The sequence below is a fragment of the Heloderma suspectum genome, chromosome 3 (genome assembly GCF_057233095.1).
Source record: "Heloderma suspectum isolate Gila_16-S chromosome 3, 16-S_ref, whole genome shotgun sequence".
NCBI lineage: Eukaryota > Metazoa > Chordata > Lepidosauria > Squamata > Helodermatidae > Heloderma > Heloderma suspectum.
In genome coordinates, this window is record NC_139460.1 from 30,653,296 (window position 1) to 30,676,901 (window position 23,606).

Below are 23,606 nucleotides of genomic sequence, written 5' to 3' on the forward strand. Positions count from 1 at the left end.
GAGGATGTCTCTCATTACTTATTAAGATGTCCTCTCTTAGGCATAAGAGAGGACATCTTAGGCATCCTAGGCATACATTTCTTGCCATCATTCTCCAGTGCCTCTCAAATAGATCACCCTTAGAACAGATATGTGTTCTTCGTTCTGGTACTGATGCTTTTACCACTGTCCAGGTAGCAAAATTTGCCTTGGCAGCAAGGAAAATATGTGCCAAAGCCCAAATAGCCTTGTGGGGATGATTCTGTTGGATGTGTGAATTTATGTATATACAAATATGTGATTGTACTGTACTGTTTTTTCTCCTTTTTTAATGTACATTGTGGTGACATATGGCTTTAAGCAATAAAGTATCTATCTATCTATCTATCTATCTTCCTTAAATTGGAAGGAACGTGACTGTAGCCATGAAATTAAAAGACGCTTGCTCCTTGGGAGGAAAGCTATGGCAAACCTAGACAGCATAGTAAGAAGCAGAGACATCACCTTGCCAACAAAGGTCCGTCTAATCAAAGCTATGGTTTTCCCAGTAGTAATGTATGGCTGTGAGAGCTGGACTATAAGGAAGGCTGAGCAGCGAAGAATTGATGCTTTCGAACTGTGGTGCTGGAGAAGACTCTTACGAGTCCCCTGGACTGCAAGGAGGTCAAATCAGTCCATCCTAAAGGAAATCAACCCTGAGTGCTCATTGGAAGGACAGATACTGAAGCTGAAGCTCAAATATTTTGGCCACCTAATGCGAAGAGAAAAGTCTCTGGAAAAGACCCTGATGTTGGGAAAGACTGAAGGCAAAAGGAGAAGGGGACGGCAGAGGATGAGATGGCTAGATAGCATCACCGATGCAATGAATATGAACTTGAGCACGCTCCAGGAGAGTGCGCAGGACAGGAAGGCCTGGCGTGCTATGGTCCATGGGGTCACGAAGAGTCGGACACGACTGAACGGCTGAACAACAAAAAGCCATCTAAGTCGAACCTCTGCTGGAAGTGGAGACCTAATAAATGAACCTCCACAATCCCAGGCCACAACATTCAGAGTTAAGAGGTGCTTGCGGAATGAGTAGTTCCAGATGGCTCGAGCAAGCACCCTCAGCAGACTCTATGGTGCAGGCAAGTACTAGAAAGCAGACTAATAATCATAGGATAGACATTTCTAAAACTTTGCTTCAATAGCAAATAGGTCTCTTCATTCTTTGAAACTATTCTAATAAATATTTTACAAAGTGTGTGTTTGTATATTGGCTCTCCTTGTTCTGAAAGGTAATTGCTCTAATTCATCAATCATGTTGGTTCTCAGCCGAGCAACATGGATAATGTTCTTGAATTTTGTTCAGGGCTAATTACCAACGATTGCATTTCAGACTGTGTTCTTCCCTAAAAGAAATTTCCACTTATGTTTTTGAAAGCTTCTTGCCCAGTTATCATTTGAATCTGTATCATATTCTAGCTGAGAAACTTGAAGATGATTAATGTAATTTTAAGGTCGAAGTATCAAATTGGAATTAGATGTGTTAAAGGCCACTGAAAATTCCTTTAGAGTTAGACAGCAGGAGAGGCAGTTAATTAACTGCACTGGCTTATTAAATTCAAGAGAAATGTCTTTTTTCACATTTGATAGGAAGTTTAAAAAAACACACAACTTTCCTGCATCATACTGGTTCAGTTCAGATGTAATGCTTAACCATAGTTTAACAGTATGTGTGTGAGCCATGGTGAGATTCGCACACTCCCCCTCTCTTCTTCTACACACAAGAGGAGGAGATTCAAAGCTTCTGCTTTAGATTTTAAACTAACCAGAATTACCCGTTACATCCGAAGTTGGGGGATTGGGGCTAATTTAAACTCTAGTGAATGCAAACAAGTCAGGATTAAATCATGGTTTGTGTTCCTAGCTTGTTCACTATCTGTATCCATTAGGTACTGATTGTCCATGTGTGTTGAAGTCTGCTCATGTAGGCCCCTTATGCAGATGTGATGGCAAATGCACGGGTAATAGTCATGCCTGGAGATGTGCCACCTCCATAAACAAGAATATCTGCAAAGGATTTTTCATATAGACTGTATGCAGCTTACTCAGTTTCCAGTGAGCTTCTCGTAGAAATAACACATTGTTGTGTGTGTGTGTGTGTGTGTGTGTGTGTGTGTGTCTATGTGTATGTGTACATGTGTGTGTAATGTGGATGGGGGAAGAAACAATATTTGAGTTTACCCTACATTTTTGGGAAATAGTGCAAATGTTACCAATGCACATCTTGGTTGGGCCTTCAGGCAGCAGTGCAGTTAGCATTGGACCTTGGGTCCAAACCTCAGAACCCCCACCTCCATGACCACAATAATAGAAACTCAGCTAAAATGTATACTGCAGGTTAGGAAAGATAGCACCAAGTCCAAGAGGTCACCGGCATGGTTAATGAGCAGTGTCAAGGAAGCTATTAAAGAAAAGAAAATGGAAGTCTTGCCCAAGTGAAGAAAACAAAATGGAGAACAAGTGTGCACAGAGGCTATGCAACCAGACAATAAGAGATGCAAAAAAGCATTCTGAGGAGTATATCAATAACAATATCAAAGCCAACAATAAAGAATTCTTTAAATAAGCAGGAAACCAGCTAGGGAGGCAGTTGGACCATTGGATGACAATGGAGTTGAAGGGGTATTAAAGGAGGACAAGGAGTTGCAGAGAAGCTGAATGAATCCTTCTCAACTGTCTTCAATGCAGAAGATATAGGACAAATACTTGTGCCTGAACTGATGTTTTCAGGAAGGGAACTGAGGCAAATAGTGGTGACAAAGATGAAGTTCTCAACCTTATTGACAGACTGAAAGTAAATAAATCACCAGGCCCAGACGATATCCATCCTAGAGTTCTTAGAGAACTCAAATATGAAATTGCTGATCTTCTAGAAAAATAAAATTAGCAAACATATAGAAGGACAAGCCCTGCTGAAAAAGAATCCCCACAGCTTCCGCAAAGGCAAGTCCTGTCTCACTAACTTTTTAGAGTTCTTTGAGAGTGTCAATAAACAGGTAGATGGGCTGATCCAGTAGATATTGTTTACGTAGACTTCCAAAAGGCTTTTGACAAAGTCCCTCGCCAAAGCCTCCTGAGCAAACTTAGCAGTCTTGGAATAAGAGGACAGGGTTGGACTCAGTGGTCTTGTAGGCCCCTTCCAACCCTATGATTCTATGAGTTATATGATCTATGAGGTCCTCTTATGGATCAGTAACTGGCTAAAGAACAGAAGGCAGATAGTGGGAATAAATGATAAATTCTCCCAATGGAGGGAAGTAAATAGTGGGGTCCCACAGGGATCTGTATTGGGATCAATGCTTTTCAACTTGCTCATAAATGATCTGGAATTAGGAGTGAGCAGTGAAGTGGCCAAGTTTGCTGATGACACCAAATTATTTAGGGTGGTTAAACAAAAAGGGATTGTGAGGAGTTCCAAAAGGATCTCTCCAAACTGGGACAATGGGAATCCAAATGGCAAATGTAAGCAAGTGTAAAGTAATGCCCATTGGGGTAAAAAATCCCAACTTCAAGTGTAACCTGATGGGATCTGAGCTAGTAGTGACCAGCCAAGAAAGAGATCTTGGGGTTGTGGTGGACAGCTCGATGAAAATGTCAACCCAGTGTGCGGCTGCTGTAAAAAAGGCGAACTCCATGTTAGTTAGGCATAATTAGAAAAGGAATTTAGAACAAAACTGCCAGTATCATACTGCTTTTATACAAATCTATGGTGCAACCACACTTTGAATACTGTATACAGTTCTGGTCACTACACCCAGAAAAGGATATTGTAGAGCTGGAAAAAGTGCAGAAAAGGGCAACTAAAACAATCAAGGGGCTGGAGCATCTGCCTGACCTCCAAAAGCAGGGAATTCCATAGGAAGGGGGCTACCACACAGGAGGCTCTTTGCCTGCTGGACTCCAATCGGGCTATGGGGCCATGTGAAACCACCAGGAATATGCCCTCTGATGATGTCAGTGACTGGGCAGGTTGGTAAGGAAGAAGGCACATCTAAAGCATCCCCCCTCCCCCGACCAGTAAAACTATTAAGTCCAGGGTTTAAAATTGCCTAGCTGTACCACTACATTCAGGAAATTGTTGTTTTTAGAGCACCCCATACTTTTAAGAAAGAAGCATCTCTGAATAAGGGAAGGCCAAAACAATGCTGCTTGATCTTTCCAGTGCTAACAGAATATCTCAGTGACACAGCAGATGATTTTCATCATAAATATGCTCAGCATGTATATGTTAACTAAAGTAAACACTCTAAAATTCCTTTGAGAAACATTGCAGAATTCCCAGGGCAAGCAAATTGAAGATATATTTATTTTAACCTTATGTGTAAGATTTAGAGTGCTTACAAAGCAATTTAATGTCAATTATTTTACCAAATCAGCTAATACGCTGATATATTCTTTGCTTAAGGAGTCCATTAAATGCCATGGTGACAAAGTTAATTGCATGCTTACATGCTATGAAATCTCACGATAAAGCCCTTGACTAAAATGCCTTTTATTGCAAGCTATACCCAAGGCTGTGTGTACTATGTGCCAAGGAAACTCAAATTGTGCTGTCATAAATTATGCACATTTGCATCTCGTTACTTTATCTCTTTACTTTGCATAGTTTACTTTGCCTCCAAGGTTTAGGTATTTAAAAAAAAACCCTGGGATTTTTGGCATAGCCTATGGTTTGGAAAGGAGGAGGAGAAGGAAGGGCAAGCCCTTCCTTAAATCACTGGAAAACAGTTCAGTGCATGTGTATTGTTTATCTGTCACATTTATATCCTGCCTTTTTTCCATCATGGAAATCATGGTAGCAGACATAGGGTTTCTTTCATAGAATCATAGAAAAGTAGGGTTGGAAGGGGCCTATAAGACCATCGAGTGCAACCCCATGCTCAGTACAGGAATTCAAGTCAAAGCATCCCTGACAGATGGCTGTCGGGACGTTTTTCCTGATGTTCAGCCGGAATGTGGCTTCCTGTCACTTGAGCCCATTATTCCGTGTCCTGCACTCTGGGATGATGAAGAAGAGATCCTGGCCTTCTTCTCTGTGACAACTTTTCAAGTACTTCGCTATTTTATTTTATTTATTTATTTCATTTCTATACCGCCCAATAGCCGAAGCTCTCTGGGCGGTTCACAAAAATTAAATCCAAACAACACACAATAAAACAATTTAAAATACACAGAACATTAAAACCACAATATAACAATATTATATTGTTATATGCTATTCTATCTCCCCTCAGTCTTCTCTTCCAAGGCTAAATATGCCCAGTTCTTTCAGTCTCTCCTCCTAGGGTTTTGTTTCCAGTCCCCTGATCATCTTTGTTGCCCTCCTCTGAACCCTCTCCAGTTTGACTGCATCCTTCTTAAAGTATGATGCCCAGAACTGGACACAGTACTCCAGATGAGGCCTAACCGGTGCTGAGTAGAGGGGAACTAGTACTTCCCAGGATTTGGAAGCTATGCTTCTATTGATGCAGCCCAAAATAGCATTTTCCTTTTTTGCAGCCACATCACCTTGTTGGCTCATATATAGCTTGTGATCTACAACAATTCCAAGATCCTTCTCGCTTGTAGTATTGTTGAGCCAAGTATTGCCCATCTTGTAACTGTGCATTTGGTTTCTTTTTTCTAGGGGCAGAACTTGGCATTTATCCCTATTAAATTTCATTCTGTTGTTTTCTGCCCAGTGTTCTAGTCTATCAAGATCACGTTGAATTTTGTTTCTGTCTTCCAAAGTATTAGCTATCCTGCCCAATTTTGTGTCATCTTCAAATTTGATCAGCATTCCCTGCACCTCCTCATCCAAGTCATTAATAAAAATGTTGAAGAGCACTGGGCTCAGGAATGAGCCCAGCGGTACCCCGCTCATTACCCCTCCCCAGTTTGAGAAGATCCTTTCATGCGTAGCACCTCCCTATGGCTCTCTAATATTAATAAATAACTAAAAGAGCAATCCTGTGATCCCTGGGAGAGCATCCCAGGGACTGTAGGAATGTTCCAAAGGGGGAGTTGGAGCTTCGTCCCCCCACCCCCTCACAACTGGTGTGGAAAGAACCACACTGGCTGTTCTCTGAGGTCGGAAAAGGGGGTGTTCCATTGGGTGGGAAGCTGAGGAGACTGGGGAAACTAGGATATGAGTTATCCTGAACTTCCTCAAGCCTCCTTCCGCCCTGCCCCCCCCCCAAAGTGCCCTCACTAGACAAGGTGAAAATCCCACTTAGCAAAAATCAGGGAAGATAGGACGAGGAGGCTTCAGCCTGGCAAGGATAGGAATCTTGGAAGCCTTCATGTTCAGAGGCTTCTGATCAGTGAGGGTGCAATTGATAGGATTGTACCCTGAGTATACCCAAAGTCTGCTCAGGTAGTATCACTGCCACAACTTCCTGTTTAGCATATTCCCCTGGTTGGGCCGGGAGCACCCTTGATCGCTATAAATCTGAGCCTGAGGTTCATGCCTATAACACTAAACCACAGTTTAGCTTTATGTCTGAACCAGATCACTAAGTCAAACCATAGTTAAGCTTCATTAACCATCGTTTGCTGTGATGTCTAAATTGAGACAGTGGCTGTGTGTGGACATAATGCTAAACCATAGTTTTAGCTCTATGAGAACAAGCTACGCAAGCCTTGGACTGGCGTGCTCCCCCTCCTCTCTCCTCCTCTGGCTGTGATGAGGATAATGGAAGTTTCTGCTCCGTGTTACATTAACTACAGTTTAGCATGTTATTCCAACCCTAATTTTGGTTATCTTAACCATGGTTAGTGAAAACAAGCCTTCTTCATAAACTATTATTTGAAGGTGGCTTGTTTCCACTAACCATAGTTAAGATTAACCACAGTTTAATCCTCCCGTGCTGGGAGAGGGGGGAGCGTACAAGCCAAGGCTCGCTGCGGCTTGTTCTCATACAATTAAACAATAGTTAAGTCTTACGTCTGAACCAGTCCAGTATGTCCGAGCAGTAAATACTGTCCTACAACTTCAGTTGATTTGATACATTACATGCCATGTAGGTAAGATATTAATCACTTTGTGTTGGTGGAATGTACCCATATCATTGATTTTCCTATAGGTTGCTCTGACAGTTTATGCTAAATGCTGAAAGCCATTGATTTCTTAAAGAGCAAAGTGGATAGATAAAGCAATTAGTTACCCCAGTTAGCTTATGCACTGCAGGTGGTTAGAAGCTGAATTATGAATATGGTCTTGGAAGGATCGTGTTTAACACAGATACTAAACTTTTCTATCTTCCCTATGGTGGAATAAGGACACAATATATTTTGTGCTTTTTTGTAAATATAAAGGCAGAGCCATAAAACCTATTTGGAGATGCATATGCAGTTCACTGGACTACTTGCATGCAAGAAGGCTTTAAATCAGCCCTTTGCAACTTTCAACGAACCATCCCAAACACAGCTCCCAGGTCATGAATTGTGCTAGGAGCTTGACAATCCACTGTTAGTGCTTGTTCCGGGCAGGCTGCAAAAACAAGAGGCTTTTATTGAGCCTAAATGTAGCTGGTGGGCTGTGTTCGATTTATGGATCACATCTTGTACCGACCAGTTGTAAATGGCATTGGAATGCAGTAAGCAGCTGAATGAGAAAAGAAACAAGTCAGCAAGCTGAAAGAATAATCTTTAAAACCTTTGGGTAACATATTTTGTGTTTTCTAGTTGCTGGAAAATTAGTTACCCAGGTTTGTCTACATTTTATGACAATAACAGGATAAAGATGCATTTAAATATATGATAGGTTATCATATGAGCTTCCGTCATGCATTAAAAATGTTGTTGTTCAGGCAGGCATTTGGGGTGGGTTAGGGTATTTTAGAAAATGTTTTTATTGTAGAATTTTATTGTTTTAAACTGTTTTTATTGTATGTTGTACATCGCCCAGAGTGGCTGGGTGACCAGCCAGATGGGCGATTAATAAATTTAATAATAAATAAATAAATAAAATTACATAATAGATAATAGCAGTGGGCTCTTCACTTTAGAAGTGCTGTACTAGCATAAATGTGCCATAATTTCACATATTTTTGTGTTGTATGTTTCGGGATAGGCATACAGATTGCAGTATCTCTCATCCCTAGTCTTTTCAACAGGCGCGTTGAATCTTTTTCAGCTCAAGCGCTGAATTTAATCTTGCAGAAGGTCTCAGGGCCCAGATTCTAGCAGTGGGCAGGGCCAAAGGCAAAAGCGGGTTGCGGACTAAAATCAGCCCCAAATCCCACTGCTCGTAGTGTTTGTGTTGAGTTAGTAACTTTACCGAGAAGTAAGCCACAGCAGTGGTTTAAAAGTGTATTAAGAATGCAGCACACACCCATGCAGATTTACTCAGAAGTAAGAGGTTCAATGCTAGGCATATTTACTCAGAAGACAGCCACATTAGGAGGCCCAGAGTGATGTTATGCATGTCTACCAGGTAAGCCACAGCAGTGGTTTAAAATTGCTTTAAAAGTCCAGTACACGCACACTATACTGTTTTACTCAGAAGTAAGGCACATTAAGAGGCACAGCTCTATGCATCTGCATCTCCCATCTCTACTCAGAGGAAAGGCACATCCAGAGGTGCAATGTTTACTCAGCGTCAGGTGGAGACGCAGAGTGAGGGTATGTACATCTACTTGGAAGTAAGCAACAGCAACCACAGAGCAGTGCATTCGACATAATGCACAAATGCAAGCGGCAATGAAAGGGACAAGCACAGAAAAGCAAAGCACACAGAAATCACAGTGGGGCACTTTAAATTTCAGGCAATGAATTCTACCCCCCCCCCCCAATCTTGCTTGTGCAGGCACTTGCAGAAGTCTAACAGTGCAGTTTTAACATTTTTTAAATGTGCTTCACAGCATTAGAGACACAGCTACAATGACAAAGGATTGTATTTATTAGGAATTGTTTGATATTTTTCAACATGACCCTAAGAAAACAAGCTCTTCCTAACAATCCTTAGCAATGACCGAGCGGGCACAGGAGAGCTCACTGAACCTGGAAATTGGTGGCACCACCCAGGTCATTCCAGAAAGACTTGAGGTCAGCAAGTTGCGCAAACATGCTCTGTTTTTTCCCCAAGTGTTCTGGCTTCCTCCAAAGTTTTCTGGAGATGTGTGAAGTTATCAGGAAGCACACTGGGTGAACAGAACATGCTGCAACGCATGGGAAAGGTCAGATCGTGTTCCGGTCAGTATACAGCAATAGGAAAAGAAAGGGGAAAAAATCCGGGGGGAAAGGGAACCATGGACCAATCAGTGATTTGTGCAGATTGAAACAGAAAAGCAAGGGGACAGGATGTTACTTCAGGAAGTGGGTGTGCCACCCGGGAAAGTGCGAGGAGTTGGATTGGGGATCCTGGCAGGACAGATTAGGACCATGGGCCCAGCACCCCTGTTTTACAAAATATTCTGTAGATAAGTGAATCATTTTGTTCTTTCATTTTAATCTTTTTTGGGGATGGGGGCATATGAAATATTCTGAGCATTATTCTGAGTAATACTTTTTATTTAAAATCGAAGCCTTCACAGATGTGTGCTATGCTTTCAAGCAATTCATTTTCTTATTGCCTTGTTCTTGAAGAACATTATCACAAATAATGTTAGCATTAATTTCTTGCCTTGTCAGACAAAAGTTTTCAAATTCTTATATCCCCTGAAAATATTTCTTTGTTGTGAGTTTTAAGTTGGTTGGGTTCTGTTAATTAAATGATGGGAAATTAATTTAGAAATAGTATTGATCCCCTACCCTTATAAAGTAAAAGCATTAACATTGTCCTGCCCTACAGTTTTTTTTTCTAATTAATGAGATAAAGAAGCAGTATTTTAAGAACAGAAGAAGAGCCATGCTGGATCAGACCAAGGGTCCATCTAGCCCAGCATTCTATTCACACAGTGGCCAATCAGTGCCTATTCAGAGCAGGGCTGGGCAGAAGGCAGATTGGGATCTACTGGTAGATCTCAGGATGCTTTGTGGTGTTTAACAATAGCAATAACCAATAGCACCCCCATTTAGAGGGCAATCCTTAACATCTTTATTCAGAAGTAATTTCCAGTGTTTTCAGTGGGATTTACTCTCTAGGACTGTAGTCTAAATTAGGCTGAAGCAAAGAAAGCTTGAGGGGAAGCCCAGGAGTGGATTTGGGGTTCTGCAGTTAGGGTGTGCAAATTCCTGGGCTGAGCATGTGCTCAGAGATACCCTGTTCCTTAATTCTGTGTCTGCTCTTTGGCCTTTCCCTCCCTCCACCCCACCACCACTTGCGTTATTTGGCTCCAGTGGTGGCCCATAGAGTTCCAGTAAAATAAGCAAAGTAGATGCTGCACACCTGATATATGTCCATCCCTGCTTTACAATATTTCAAGTGCTCTATAAGTGCTAAGGTTTTCTTTGTCTCTGAAAAGGCCACAGTTCTAGGTTATAACGTCCTCCTGTGATGGACAGAGTAAAAATTGCAGAGAGATTTAGTATTTGATTATTATTTGCAGTAATTTCTCTAGAGATTGATTAATGTGCAACATGCTTTAGAATTCTTAGTTGTCTTCAGAATAGCCTTGCAAGTTATACTACGCTGGGAGATTGTGGCTTAGCCATTCAGCATCCATCTGTCATTTGGCGAGCAGGGATTTGAACTTGGTTTGACATCTCCAAACCTGCATTCTTCACCTGGAGCTCTTTAAAGCTAGCAACATCTTCTTTGACTGAGTTGAAGACGTTTTAGCTAATTTATTTATTCCATTTCATTTCTATACTGTCAAGTAGCCGAAGCTCTCTTTTAATTCACAAAAATTAAAATAAAACACAGGCTAAAACAATATAAAATATAAAAGCATTAAAACCACAATATAACAATACAACCAGAATAAAACTTAGAAGCAATGCAGAGATTTAAAATACAGATTTAAAACGCCAATGTTTTGGTGACATCATTCCTGTTTCACTGATGCCTAACTATATTTGAGAAATTAAATTCTCTCGGAGTCTCAGGTTTCAGGTATGCCATCGTACGGTCTTTGAAGAAAGATAATGAGAAAGTATGAAATAGTGTTATTTCTCTGAATTAATGATGTGACACCTTTGAAGGAGTGCTTTTAATACAAGTCTCACACATACGCAATCCGAACCATTATCAGTTCTACTCGTTTAATATAACTTTATTCAGGAGACATACAATTGCATTTTGGACTATATGGATAATTAGCATTTCTTCCCTCCCTCCCTTCCTCCCTCCCTCCCTCCCTCCCTCCCCCCCTCCCTTCTGTTTTTCACATTTCATAATTCTCCTAGGTCAGGTCCACAACTTAAGTTACCTGTAAAAACACAACAGACTTCTTCGCAAAAATTTATTAAAATATAGCAGTTATATAGTAATTCACTTCTTGCCCTTTTCTCCACTTACTATACCCACGCATTCCATGTGTATGCCTCCCCATCTTTCCCCCATGTGCCAGTTTCCCCCATCTACTCTGGTTGCATCAGTGCATCATAAAGGGCTCCCTGCATCTGCCCCAAACAACCTCTTCAGATCTTCCTTTCAGAGACACTGCAAGGGGCAGGTGAGTGAGGTAACTACCTTTGGCACCAACTACAGAGGGCACACCTCAGTGCTCATTGGAGAAGAGGGAGGACAGGCTGGGTTGGGCCAGGTGGAGTTACCACAATGCAGTACACGAGGATCCGGAACAGTCCTTGTCTGGAACGACTCTCCTCAATGTCTTTTGCTTCCTTGTCCCAGTCGCAGCTTCCTCCTTCCCAACTCAGACAAGCTGATCCTCTGTCCCCATTGCCGTTTGGCCTGCTGGCTTCTCCCAGGGCAAGCAGATGCCGTGAGGTTCCTTCTGTAGCAGTGGAGAGACGGCCTATCCGGGGAACCCTACCTGCGCTTGTCACTGTGTTCCCTTTCCTGTCTGTCTCTACTGTTTTTGTTGTCTGCTTGCCCTTGTTCCTGCGGTGGTGTCTGCCCCTTCTCTTGCCTGGGTATCTGATTTTCTTTCTACCCTCCTTGGACCACTGCTTCCCCTTTTCCTAGGTATTTGGAGCTGCCTTTCTTTTGGGTGAGGTATGTCCAATTGCAAGTCGCTTTCTTTTTAGAGAAATGTTTGGCAGGTTTCGTTTGTAAAGAAAGAAAGGGCCGAAAATCCTCCTTTTTTCTTGGAATAAGGAGGAAAATGCAGGCAAAATTCCTGGGGGATCTTTGCACTTTCTGTGCATTGCCGTTCCTGGAATAGCTGCCCTCCTAGGGCTGCTACCTGGGCTTCATAGCCATGGCTCACAGTCAAATCCCATGATGGTCACTCTGCCACCTCAGTACTTAAAGGCACTCACAGCTGTGATTGAGAGCTCACCACTTCTGCACCTACATCCCAAGAGAGTCAACCTGGATCCACACCTCAAACCACTGGCTGCCCAGTTATTCATATGGATTTAGAATGTGGCTTCTTAGAGAATGCTTTTATTTTAAAGTGGGTGTGATGCAAAGAAAGGGTGCATAACAGTGCAGTCCTATACATGTTTATACAGAGGGATGCCCCATTGGCTTCAGTGAAGCTTACTCCTAGATAAGTGTGTGTATAAGATTAGAGCTTCAGTTGTGGAGTAATGTTGTGGGAGGGGGGGTCTTCTGATTAAGAATATTAAAAAAAAAGCAGAGATTTGCTCATTATAATCCTAAAGTTCATGATCTCTTCAGTTTCAACTGTGCATGATTTTACAAACCTCAATCATGTCCCCCATCACCTTTTTTTCTAAATTAAAAAGCCTGAAATGTTGTAGTTGTTCCTCATAAAAAGGTTCTCTAGCCTCCTGCTAGACGTTTCTGTATGTGTTATTTGATTTGCACCAGTTAAGAGGATTTTACCCTTAAAGGCGGCCTAAAAAGTAATTTTAAATAAATAACATGTAAATTTTTAGCTTCAATTGTTGTAACGTTAAAGAAATAAAAAAGAGAAGAAGTCAATATCCCAGGAAATTCATAGTTTCCTCTCCTCCATGAACCTATTTTATGCTGTTCAGAAACCTCCAGATGACTTACACCAGTGGTTTCATGTGGATGTTAAAAATCATGGGGACAGGATGGAACCTTGCAGCACCCCCCAGGCTAATAGCCATGGGGTAGAGCAGAAGTCCCCTAGCACCACTTTCTGAGACCACTTCTCCAGGAAGGAATGGAACCACTTTAACACTGTGCCTCCTAATGCCAGCCCAGATAAATGATCCAGAAGGATTCCATGGTCAATGGTATCGAAAGCTGCTGAGAGGTCCAGAAGAACCTACAGGTTGCACTCCCTCTATTCATTTTCTGGCGCAAGTCATCAACCATGGCAACAAAGGCTGTTTCCGCCCTATAACCAGGTCTGAAACCTGATTGGAATGGATCTAAATAATTAGTATCAAATAATTAGTATCATTGGAGTAGTGCAGCCGCCACATACTCCAGCACCTTGCCCGTGAATGGCAAATTTGACACAGAACAGTAGTTATCTGAAACCATAGGATCTAAATTTGGTTCTTCAACCAGGGCTTCACCACTGCATCTTTCGACACTTAACCCTTCCACCTTTAAACCTCTTTTCAACTGGGGTTTCTTTAGTAAAGTCCCATTCCCTTTTTTATTGCTCGCTCCTGAGTTGCATGGAACTGATGGTTCTTTTTAATGTGTCTGAGTGAACGGCTGCATACAGCCCAGATAAACTGAAATGATTTGGGTTAGTTTTAGATGGCAATGGTGGGGAAGATTTGTCTGATATAAAGAACAGTGGAAAATGTACATTTCAGTTTTGGATTGGTTTTAACAGCAGGCTCACTGGTAAAAGTGACTAATGTAGACTAACGCTTCGGACCAGAATATATTACTTTCATTTCTGAAGTGATGCTGTTGTGAAAGGTTAATGGGATATAGTGAGCATCCTAGATGCATACAGATATCCAATGATAGCAGGGTGCTCATTGAATGGATGTTATCCAGAGCTGTTGTCATTGATGAATAGGAGGCACCAAGGCATCCTGTTCAGCAGCTGAGCATTTTAGCCAGGAGAGTAAATAATATCTGCTGGTGGATGTGCAGACGATAATTTACTGAAGATATTTTGTATGCTGCAAAAACAAGGGTTACGTCAAATTGACTTTTCTGGATGCTGAAAGTAATTGCCTCTCTTAGGATTTATATATGTTGTTTTACTTTCTGATTGTGTGCTTTGGTAATTTACTGTGCTGGATGAGAGTGTTTTTGATTTGTAGCTGGGAGGATTTGTGCTCTGAAACCAGCTTAATGGGTCTCGGAGTTAATATTATTTATGCACTGGAGCTGTGATAAGGAAAACTACCCCCCTGCCTGTGCTTTAACCCCACAGCGTATCATCCAGAATATGGGATCTTGTAAGAGACTGATTTGCTGGGCACTGTGCCTTACAAGTTCATTGTAGACATAGCACTGGTGTTTTTGCAAGTCATGGCTTGAAAATGGTGTGTTCTTGGCAATGTGTGTTCTTTTCTTCCTCCTCCTCCCCACTGCCAGCTCCAGGTTTTTGTGGGACCTTGTGCAAAACACTCTCAATAGATGGCTTGGGACCAGGCTACCTGAAGATTGCCTTCTCCCATACAAGCCAACCCAGGTCTTAAGATATTCAGGAGAGGCCCTTCTTTTGAGACTGCTGCCTTCAGAGATGAGAAGCAAGAAAGGGCTTTCCCTGTGGCCGCTTCCAGGCTGTGGAGCTTCCTGCCAAGGGAGGCTAGGTTTGCCCCCTCTCTGTTGTCCTTCCCCAGCAGGCCAAGGCATTTTATTCAGGCAGGCCTTTGGCGTATAAGTAGGTCTGTTGGGTGGGATGCTGTTTTTATTCTGGTATTGTGGTATTTTTAATTGTTTTAATGCATTTGCTTTATTACAGTTTTTATCACGTTTTATTTGTGATTGTAAGCCTCCTAGTGTGCCATTTTTCTTAGTAGAAAGGTAGGGTATACATCAAATCACTCAATCAAATGTCCCCCTCCTAATCTGTATGTATAGATGCACGTCTAGAAAGAATTATTATAATTTAAATAGAAGTACTGTACATCTTACCATAGCGTGGAAGATTGTGACCAGATGACCACTGTGATGTCTTGCTGTCCAGGTGCAGCTTCAAGGCCCAGCTTTTCCTTCTAATGGTCCTTTATCTTTAAACCGGACTTAGACTGGACAATCCTTGAAATAGAGGACAGTCCTCTAGCAGCCCTTCAAACAGAGGACTGTCCTCTGTAAAAGAAGGACACATGGCCACCCTACAGGGACACACACTTGGCAAACACAGCCTCCCTCCCTCTCTCCCTCTCTCCCTCTCACTCACTCCCCTTGTATTTAATAGAGTCCTCCTATAAGAAATGGTACACTTTCAGCATCATCTCTTGTTTGATTTGTGACCACACAAATGTTTGTTATAGCATAGCAGGATATCAGTTTAAAATATCTAGTGTTCCATAGAACTGCTGGGTGTTATTTCTTCTAAGCGTTCTTACAGATGGCTTAGTTGTAAGCTAGTACAATGCAAAGCACAGTTTGAGATACGCTGTTTTTAAGAACTTTGTTTTATTCAGTTTGCTAAATGACAAATTGCTATAGAGTTGCAGTACCGGGGGGTGATATCGGTCTGAATCTTTATAGAAAATGCTTCATCAGACAGAATGTAAACTTTCTGAGCTCTGCAAATAGCAAGATTACTTTTATGCCAGTGTTACTGATAGATTGGACTGAAACAGCGTGGACAATTCAGGGCATAACTCTTCGATTTTGCGTTGCAAAATAAATCTTCTCTATCCACACTTCTTTTCAAGGGGAGGGAAAAGATGGAAATTAAATGTTTTGCACTGAGTCAAAAATGTTCTACTTGCGGACTGGAATTCAGAGGTTATAAGATTCAGCCATATTATTTTGTAGTGAGCCCCCTATAGTGATGGTGGGGTCCTTTTGTAATGCAGCCTGTTATTTACTGCTCGTATAGCATTTTAATGTGCAGAGTATGACATTGGCTGTCCTCTCAATAACCCTGTGAGGCCAGTCACAATATTTGTCTCGTCTGGCACCAAGGCACATTGTAGAAAGACCTGCCAGATCTCTTAACCATGGCTAGGAGAACAGGAGCATCTTTCAGGATTATTCCCCCCACCGTCCTCTCCTCTTGTACATGATTTCTTCTCTCCTTTCTTTTTGGGACCTTCTCTTTGAGACTAAGCAGCAATACCATGAGTGCAGGTGTTTTTGCTAACTAACTATGGTTAGCTCCAAACCAGAGATTATAACCATGGTTAGAAGTGGCTTTGCAAGCTGTGGGTTGAGCTTCAAGGGAAGGAGGGGGAAGAGCCACCCCCAGTCTCCTAACAATGGAGATAGCGAAGCATTACATCTGCATTCATCCTATGATGCACGGTGCTCCAGTAAAAGCTGAAATGGTTCTGGAATGGTTAGACCTCCCCCTGGATCTACACCCATGCTCAGCTCCTTTTGGATTTTTGCTTGTCTTAGCCTCAGTTTCCCAACTGTGAAAAAATAATAAACGGTATAAAAAGCTTTTTTGTGGCAATGAATAAAGCTTGTTAAACCCTTTACACCAAAGGTAGGCAAAGTGGTGCCCCCAGACACCTTCCTTGGTGTCCACTGAGACACTCCATTACTCTCAGATTTTATAAAAAAATATGTTCATACTTTCTTACTGGCAGCTGGGATTGCTTCAAAGCAAAGTAGGAGCCTCTAGCTGCTATCATCTTAATGTCCCATGAATGCCTCTGGGCAGGTTACTTGTCTGTTGTGACTGGCCATGTCCACGCATTGCAGCCATTTTATGGTTGTGCTCAAGACCGTTTCTCAAATTTCCAAATGTGCCCACGGGCCTAAAAGGTTGCCCACCCCTGCTTTACACTATGTTCATTTTACAGCAATTAACAAGTAATTAAACTCTCTGCTCACAATTTACTTAGCATTACATTGATCACATTATATGTTTCAAAATCTTACTTTATTTAATACATTGTCTCCCCAAGGTGACAACTTGCTGCCCCAGGTGCGTGATCAAGAATCCCACAAAACGTAAATTTCTATAGCTAAGGAAGCTGAATTTCAATAAGCAGTATCTGATATGCACCTTTTATTTTCCTTTAGGCTTTAAAATGTTAAGGGACTTTTTAAAAAAGGAATGCAACAGGGTATCTTACAAAATGGGTTCAACATTGTCATTGTTGAAGCCCTGACACATTACTGAATGAAATTATGAATCAGGTTCCAGCTTTTTTTTCTGAATGCCTCTAGCTGCCTGTTCTCCTAATGTTCGAGGTAGTTATTGAAAGTGGCAGGTTAAAAATTGGATTCCAGAGGGCAAGATATGATTGACTATGTAATTTTCATTAAAGCCTGCAAGGAAATGTATATTTATGCCTTCATTTCTCCCCCCACCCCACCCTGCTTTATTTTGGATATAGAGCGCACACTAGCAATATCCATTTCTTGCTTACTAAGATGGGAGCAGTGGAATAGGAAATAAGAAACAATGTTTCTCATTGTTTAATTGAATTGTCGTTGTCCGGGGCGGGGGGTGGGCGTGGCGGGGGATTGAATGATTTCAGCAAAAGGACTTGGCATGTAAAATACCTGAGATAAGCTTGCTTGGTATCTTTTAGGGCTAAAATTGCTTTATCTGCCCCCTTCCTTTTGTATTACTGTGAATGTATTAGATGCTACGTGCTTTATTGTAAATGTTTAACAGTAGACACTTTCCATGTGGTGCAAGTGAGCCATGTGGCAAGCTCCTTTCTACATTTCAACTGTCATGTGATGGGGTGACCATCAATATGGAGGCAGTTTTAAGCAGCTTCTGTGGCAGCTTCCATGTAAAGCATGGTTGAGAGAGATGTTCTTGTGCTATGTCCTCAGAAGGCTGCTTCACAAGTTATAACACTTCACTCCAAAGGCTCTTGTATGTAGGAATTAAAATGAATCTGATGTGTGTACATCTAATAATCTTATGTTTTCCCTGCTATCCGAACACATGGGAAGCTGTGTCCAGTTGCGAAAAGCACACACATACAATGTGAGATGTCATCGTCTATACTTGGGTTTTGCATTACGTTCTTCATGTAAATCGGAGTGGGCAACACGCAGCCTGTGGCCCACATGTGCCCCTGGGCATATTTGCAGGCCCTGACAATCTGGCCCAAACTCACCGGCTGCTGCACCCTGATTGCCAGAGTTTGGCATTGCAGCAGCTGCAAAAAAGCAGCATTTTTCTTTTTAAAAATAAGACTCTTTTAAAAATAAGACTCAGAAGCACTGGGGGCGAGGGAGGTATGCAATTTCACTTTAAAACAAGGCATGGGCTCTTCACATGCTGCATTTTAAGCAGAAAATGTGCCCTTTTTGCCACTGCCGCAGCACTGAATTTCAGCAGCAAATTCCACGGCAGCAAAGTGGGTGCAGTCCCTGGTGGGTTCCAGGGGGAGAATTGGCTCCCGGACTCCTGGAAGTTGCCCACCCCAATGTAAATGTAGCATTTGAAGAGGATCTGAGACATTCTTTCCCCCGCATAGTTTATTAAACGCTGAGCCTGAGCATCTTCTGAAGGCAATATGGGTGGTTTTTTTTTCATGGGTGGGCATCAGTCAAGGGACTAAATATGGGATAGTTTAGGGTTATTTTTATCATTTTTTATTAGGTGCTTTTATCTGCTCTGAGCTATAATCTGAGCTGGTTATAAATTTAAAACCAAAATTAATGAACTTGTATTGGAACCTTGAAGGCATTAGTGTGGCTAATAAAGACATTTATTAGCATTTATTAATTTAGACATTTATTATGTTGCCCCTAAGCCTTATTTCTTCTGTATTTCAAAATTCGTTCTTAGAAGGTAATCTGTTTTAATCATTGCAGTTTGAATGGTATTAATGATTCCTAGAAAAAGAGTAGTTCTTATAAATAGCTTTGGGGTGAGCTAATAAAATTGGTAACAGCAAAAGCGTATTGGAAAATATCATATTATAAAGAAGAATGTATTCTCATCTTGTAAATTGTATAACAGGCAGATCATATTTATAGGTGTTCCACATTAAATATTTTGAGTGCTTGTCAACCTCGTAGCTTTCAGCGAGGAATGGAATAATTGTACCTTACCCAATATATAAAAGTGAAATCTGAAAGAGAGTGGGGTGAGAAATGTGCAGTGCCATTTACTTTTTGTACCTGCCAAACTTTTCAAATGTTGTAGAAATCACTAGAGCCATCCAGTCACAACATTCTCTTGAAACCTGATTGAAATGAACAGGAGCTGACCAGGAGCCCAACTTTTGTTCCGCTTCAACTCTCACCCTTCTCAGTCTTTTATACACAGGAGAGGTTTCCAGCAGATCATGTCCTTTGTATTATCATTAGTAATGAACTTGTGTTTGCTGTACTGTCATCTTTTTAGATGCTCAAGTTCACATTACTCACTGATTTGAATATCACCACCACCACCACGCTCTAGGGCTTGTTGCTTCCTCTAACAGCAAACTGAGGTGATGAGTGCCGACAGAAATGAGAAACGAGAGGGGGTGGTACCAGCATGCTCGAGGGAGCATCATGCTTTGCAGTACAAAATAATATTTTTTTAAAAACGAAGCGGGCAAGAAACCTAAAGAACAGTCCAGTGAGGATTCAGCATGCTCAGCAGCCGCTAAATGTTGACTGTCAGCTGCGAAAGAAAAATGGAAAATGAGCAAGGGGTGGAGTGGAGTGGAATGTCCTTCTTGAGTTTCTTACATCTGATAATATCCTAGAGGAAGACATCATCAGATAGCAGCCTGAACAGGAGGTGAAAATAGGCCGCAGCATTCTATTGCAGGGTGGCTAGCCCCCTGGATATTCTTCTCGCCTCCTGTTCAGGGTCCCATTTGTAGAATCTAATATCTATTGCACTGGCTATTGTGAGCTGCCTTGAGCAAGAAGGTTGCTTCTTTTTATTTATTTAAATGTATACAATTACGAAGGAAGTCAGTATTGAGACAATGTTCTTACAGTAAACAAGAGGAAGTTGCTGTTTGTGTTTAAAAGTTGGATAGATGTACCCAGAAATTATCAAGTTGCATAACTGGATGCATTATGTTCTTTCTTACTTACCCAATTTGGGGTGGCTACACCACTGTCTGTTGTGGGTTGGGGTCTCAGCATCTCTCTGTGATCTGATGAGTGGCTATAGAAACACAATATGCCAGTTCGCACAATCAAAATAAGCAAGGCGTGATTTCCATACTCACCACTTTGGCATGGTTTGTCGTATTGTCCAAACCCCAGCAGCATGGCTTGTTGCAGGGGGAAACAACCCTCCAGTAACCCTACAATAACCCATAGGGTAGAAATCTTGCCTAGCACCATGACCTGTTTTGATCATGCAGACCAGGTTATTGAGTACTTAGTTTCTTTTCCCAAACTTTCTTCTTTTTCTAGAGATATTTGAACATCACATTTTAAAGCATATTTCCAAAACCTGAAGGACTAGAAACCTTGCTTGGATTTTGTTTTTAGTTTAATACACACTTTTGCAGAACAGACGTGCCTTTTTGCAGGTGGTGATAGTGGTGTATCTTGCTTGTTGTTGGCCTACAATTTTTATGTGTTAAAATTTAACCAGGTTGTCTTACATCTGTTGTTTTATAGAGTACATCAAATTCAAAGATGAAGAAGAAAATAACTAAAACAAAAGAAGCTAAAAAAGTTTTGAAGAGAAAATTTAAAGTAAACACAAAAATTGTATTTACTGAAGATGGGGAGGTAAGATCAAATAAGAATGGCTTGCTTATATTGGCAAGAGTTCCTGCATATGTATCTGTTTGGGGCGTAGAGCAATAGTTTTCAATGTTTTACCTTCACGGAACACATCCCACATTGACTACATTCAGATGATCATGTCTTGGCTTAATGTTGAGATATGAACAAGACTTTTGGCTGTGCATGCAGCCCCTTCTCACCTCCCATAGTGTGAGCAAGCAAACAAATCAGGAAGTTGTCCGATAAATATAGTTTCCTGTTTTGTTCAAAGTAGGAAAAGCGATGAATAATAAATTTGGAACATGCCACGATAGATAAACATAGTTTCAGTTGGCTTAATATGCTGGCTTGTTCTGAAGTAATTAACCATAGTTTCTTGGTTCGGAAAAAACAGGGAAACTATACTTAATAGAAGACATTTTGTGCCAAGGAGGGAGCGAAGGGGCTGCATGCACCAATGGGTTTGTTCGCATCTTGGCTTATTAAGCTGCAATATTATCCAAACCCTCCAACTGACAGCCTGCCGAGGAACTCCTTTGAGTGGCCTGTGGAACCCCAGCACCATACAGTGTATTCTGGGTCCCTCCATTTACCTAGGGACTCTGGTCAGGCCTGTAGGGTCTCCCGCAATACGTTCCTGAATCTGCACATTGCGGAGAAGATGGATAGTGATGGCCAGGCTGTCTTTCAGGGATGTTTGTATGGCATTACTGATCACCTTATTGAAAAGGCCCTTGTATGTTTCAGGGGGTACCCATGGGTCCCCCTGATCACAGTTTGAAAACGTACCAGCCTAGCAGAAATATCAGTGGTTTTGAATAAGCCTGAACAGTGCTGTATTTTCACTATGATTTCAAAGTTTTTCCTAGTCTTCATGATTGTGCACTTAAATTTGTAGCATTATTGAATGCCAACTTCTAGCAGTGTGCTCTGCAAGTCCACAGTAAAACTAACAGAAGCAATGACTGGTGGCCTTTTCCATAGCAGTTGGTGACAAAAGGCCAATTTAAAATTCCTGCACATCAGAGCAGCCATACCGAGTGGGTTTAGTGGGGAAGTCTTGGTAGGCTGCAGGACAGGTTGCCAGGTTTATCTATTTATTTGTTTAAAATATTTCTAGGCCACCTCCCATGCCAGCTTACAACAATAAATCCCATATAGAATAAACCAATATAGTAACAAAGCAACAAAAAAATAAAAACAACAAATACCAGGAATAAAACATCTGGCCTAGCATTACTAAAAACCTACAACACAATTGCAGCTACAAACCAGAACAGTCCAATAAAACATAACCGGGGAAGACCGGAGTAAACTAGTAAGGTTTCAGGGCCTTCCTAAAAGACTACAATGATGGGGCCTAACAGACCCCCCAATGGCAACCCATTCCAGAGGTGTGGGGACACTGTAGAAAAGGCCCTCTCTCTCGTGAACTGCCCTCAAAGGTAGGCAAGTGAGTAGGGCCTCCGTTGCTGATCTTAAAGTGTGGGTAGGCTGATATGGATGAAGGAGATCCTTCAAGTAATTTGGTCCCAAATGGTTTAAGGCTTTAAAGGTCAAAACCATCACTTTAAATTGCATGTTTGCATACGGTCTTTATCTGTGAAACATTTGTTAGTCACAACACTGTTTTGAACAGCGTTCCTTCCTTCACAAAACCATTTTGACCCACTTCAGTGGATTAACTGCCATAATTGGGCAAATGCCATTCTTATATAGGATTGGCCAATGGATTAGCACTGTGGCTATGTTTATGCTACTGAATTTCTGTAGGGAATTACAGTTGACTATGACATACTGAAAATGAAACATTTATTTTAGCTGCACAGAAGGATAAGGCAAATGCTCTGATTAAGCTGAAGTTGCAGTGCTTTGCTCTTTAAAATAATTGAGTGCATTGCTGTTTCAAAAGCTAATTTGAATCTGAAAACAATGGATAGAGTCGGGGTCAGGAGATAGACCCCTGACCCTGCATTTTCTCTAGGAGATCTTCTGCCACCTTGCAATAAAGCTGGTGCATAAAAGGTGGGCAGACAGGGGACTGCCGACAAAAGGGCAGTACCAAAGCTTTAATTTGTTTGCCCTCATCTATCACTGACATCAAACACCAATTTAGAACCAGAACAGCTTCCTTGAATTTGGATGGAAAGGAGAGAAAGAGTTGGGAGTCATCAGCATACTGGTGGCACCGAACCCCAAACTCCCATAAGCAGGCCTGAAGTCAGATGTCTGATCTGGCCATGGTCACGCATGGCTAAGTTACATGCTGAGTAACATCCTGTATGTGAGGCTGCCTTTGAAAACTGTGCAGAAACTTCAGCTGGTCCAGAATGCTGCAGCCAGACTGTTGACCGGGGCTGGTTACAGGGACCATGCGACTCCCTTGTTACAGCAGCTTCACCGGCTACCACTCTGTTTCTGGGCGGAATTCAGAATGCTGATTATGAGCTATAAAGCCCTATACAGTTTGGGACCAGGCTACCTGAAAAACTCCCTTCTCCCGTATGAGCCCAGTCCTTAGGACCTTCTGGAGAGGCCCTTGTTTTGAGACCGCCACAGTCACAGACGTGTTTGGAGGCAACCCAAGAGAGGGCTTTTTCGGTGCCTGCACAGGGTATGGAACTCACTTGCAAGTGAGGCTGGGTTTGCTCCCTCTCTACTGTCCTTCCCAACTGGCAAAGACCACTTTATTCAAGAAGGCCTTTGGCCTATAAGTGGGTCTGTTGGGATGGGTGCTGCCTTTTATTTTTAATTTTTTTATTCTGTAATTGATAAGTTCTTATTGTATTTTAATGTATTGTTTTATTGTTTTAATCAATTTTAATTGTGCCTGTAAACCGCC

At 41.8% G+C, this 23,606-nt stretch overlaps 1 protein-coding gene across 5 annotated transcripts in view; it reads left to right on the forward strand.

Moving 5' to 3' along the window:
* Positions 1-23,606, forward strand: part of DDX10 (DEAD-box helicase 10) — a 269,050-nt gene that overhangs the window by 126,986 nt on the left and 118,458 nt on the right. For 3 of the 5 annotated variants that reach the window (XM_084842749.1, XM_084842748.1, XM_084842753.1), the window contains exon 14: positions 20,654-20,767. The exons of the other annotated variants lie outside the window; for them this stretch is intronic. In XM_084842749.1, coding sequence (XP_084698875.1) covers positions 20,654-20,767 — 114 coding nt within the window. The remainder of the gene's footprint in view (positions 1-20,653; positions 20,768-23,606) is intronic. 5 annotated transcript variants of the gene reach the window in all.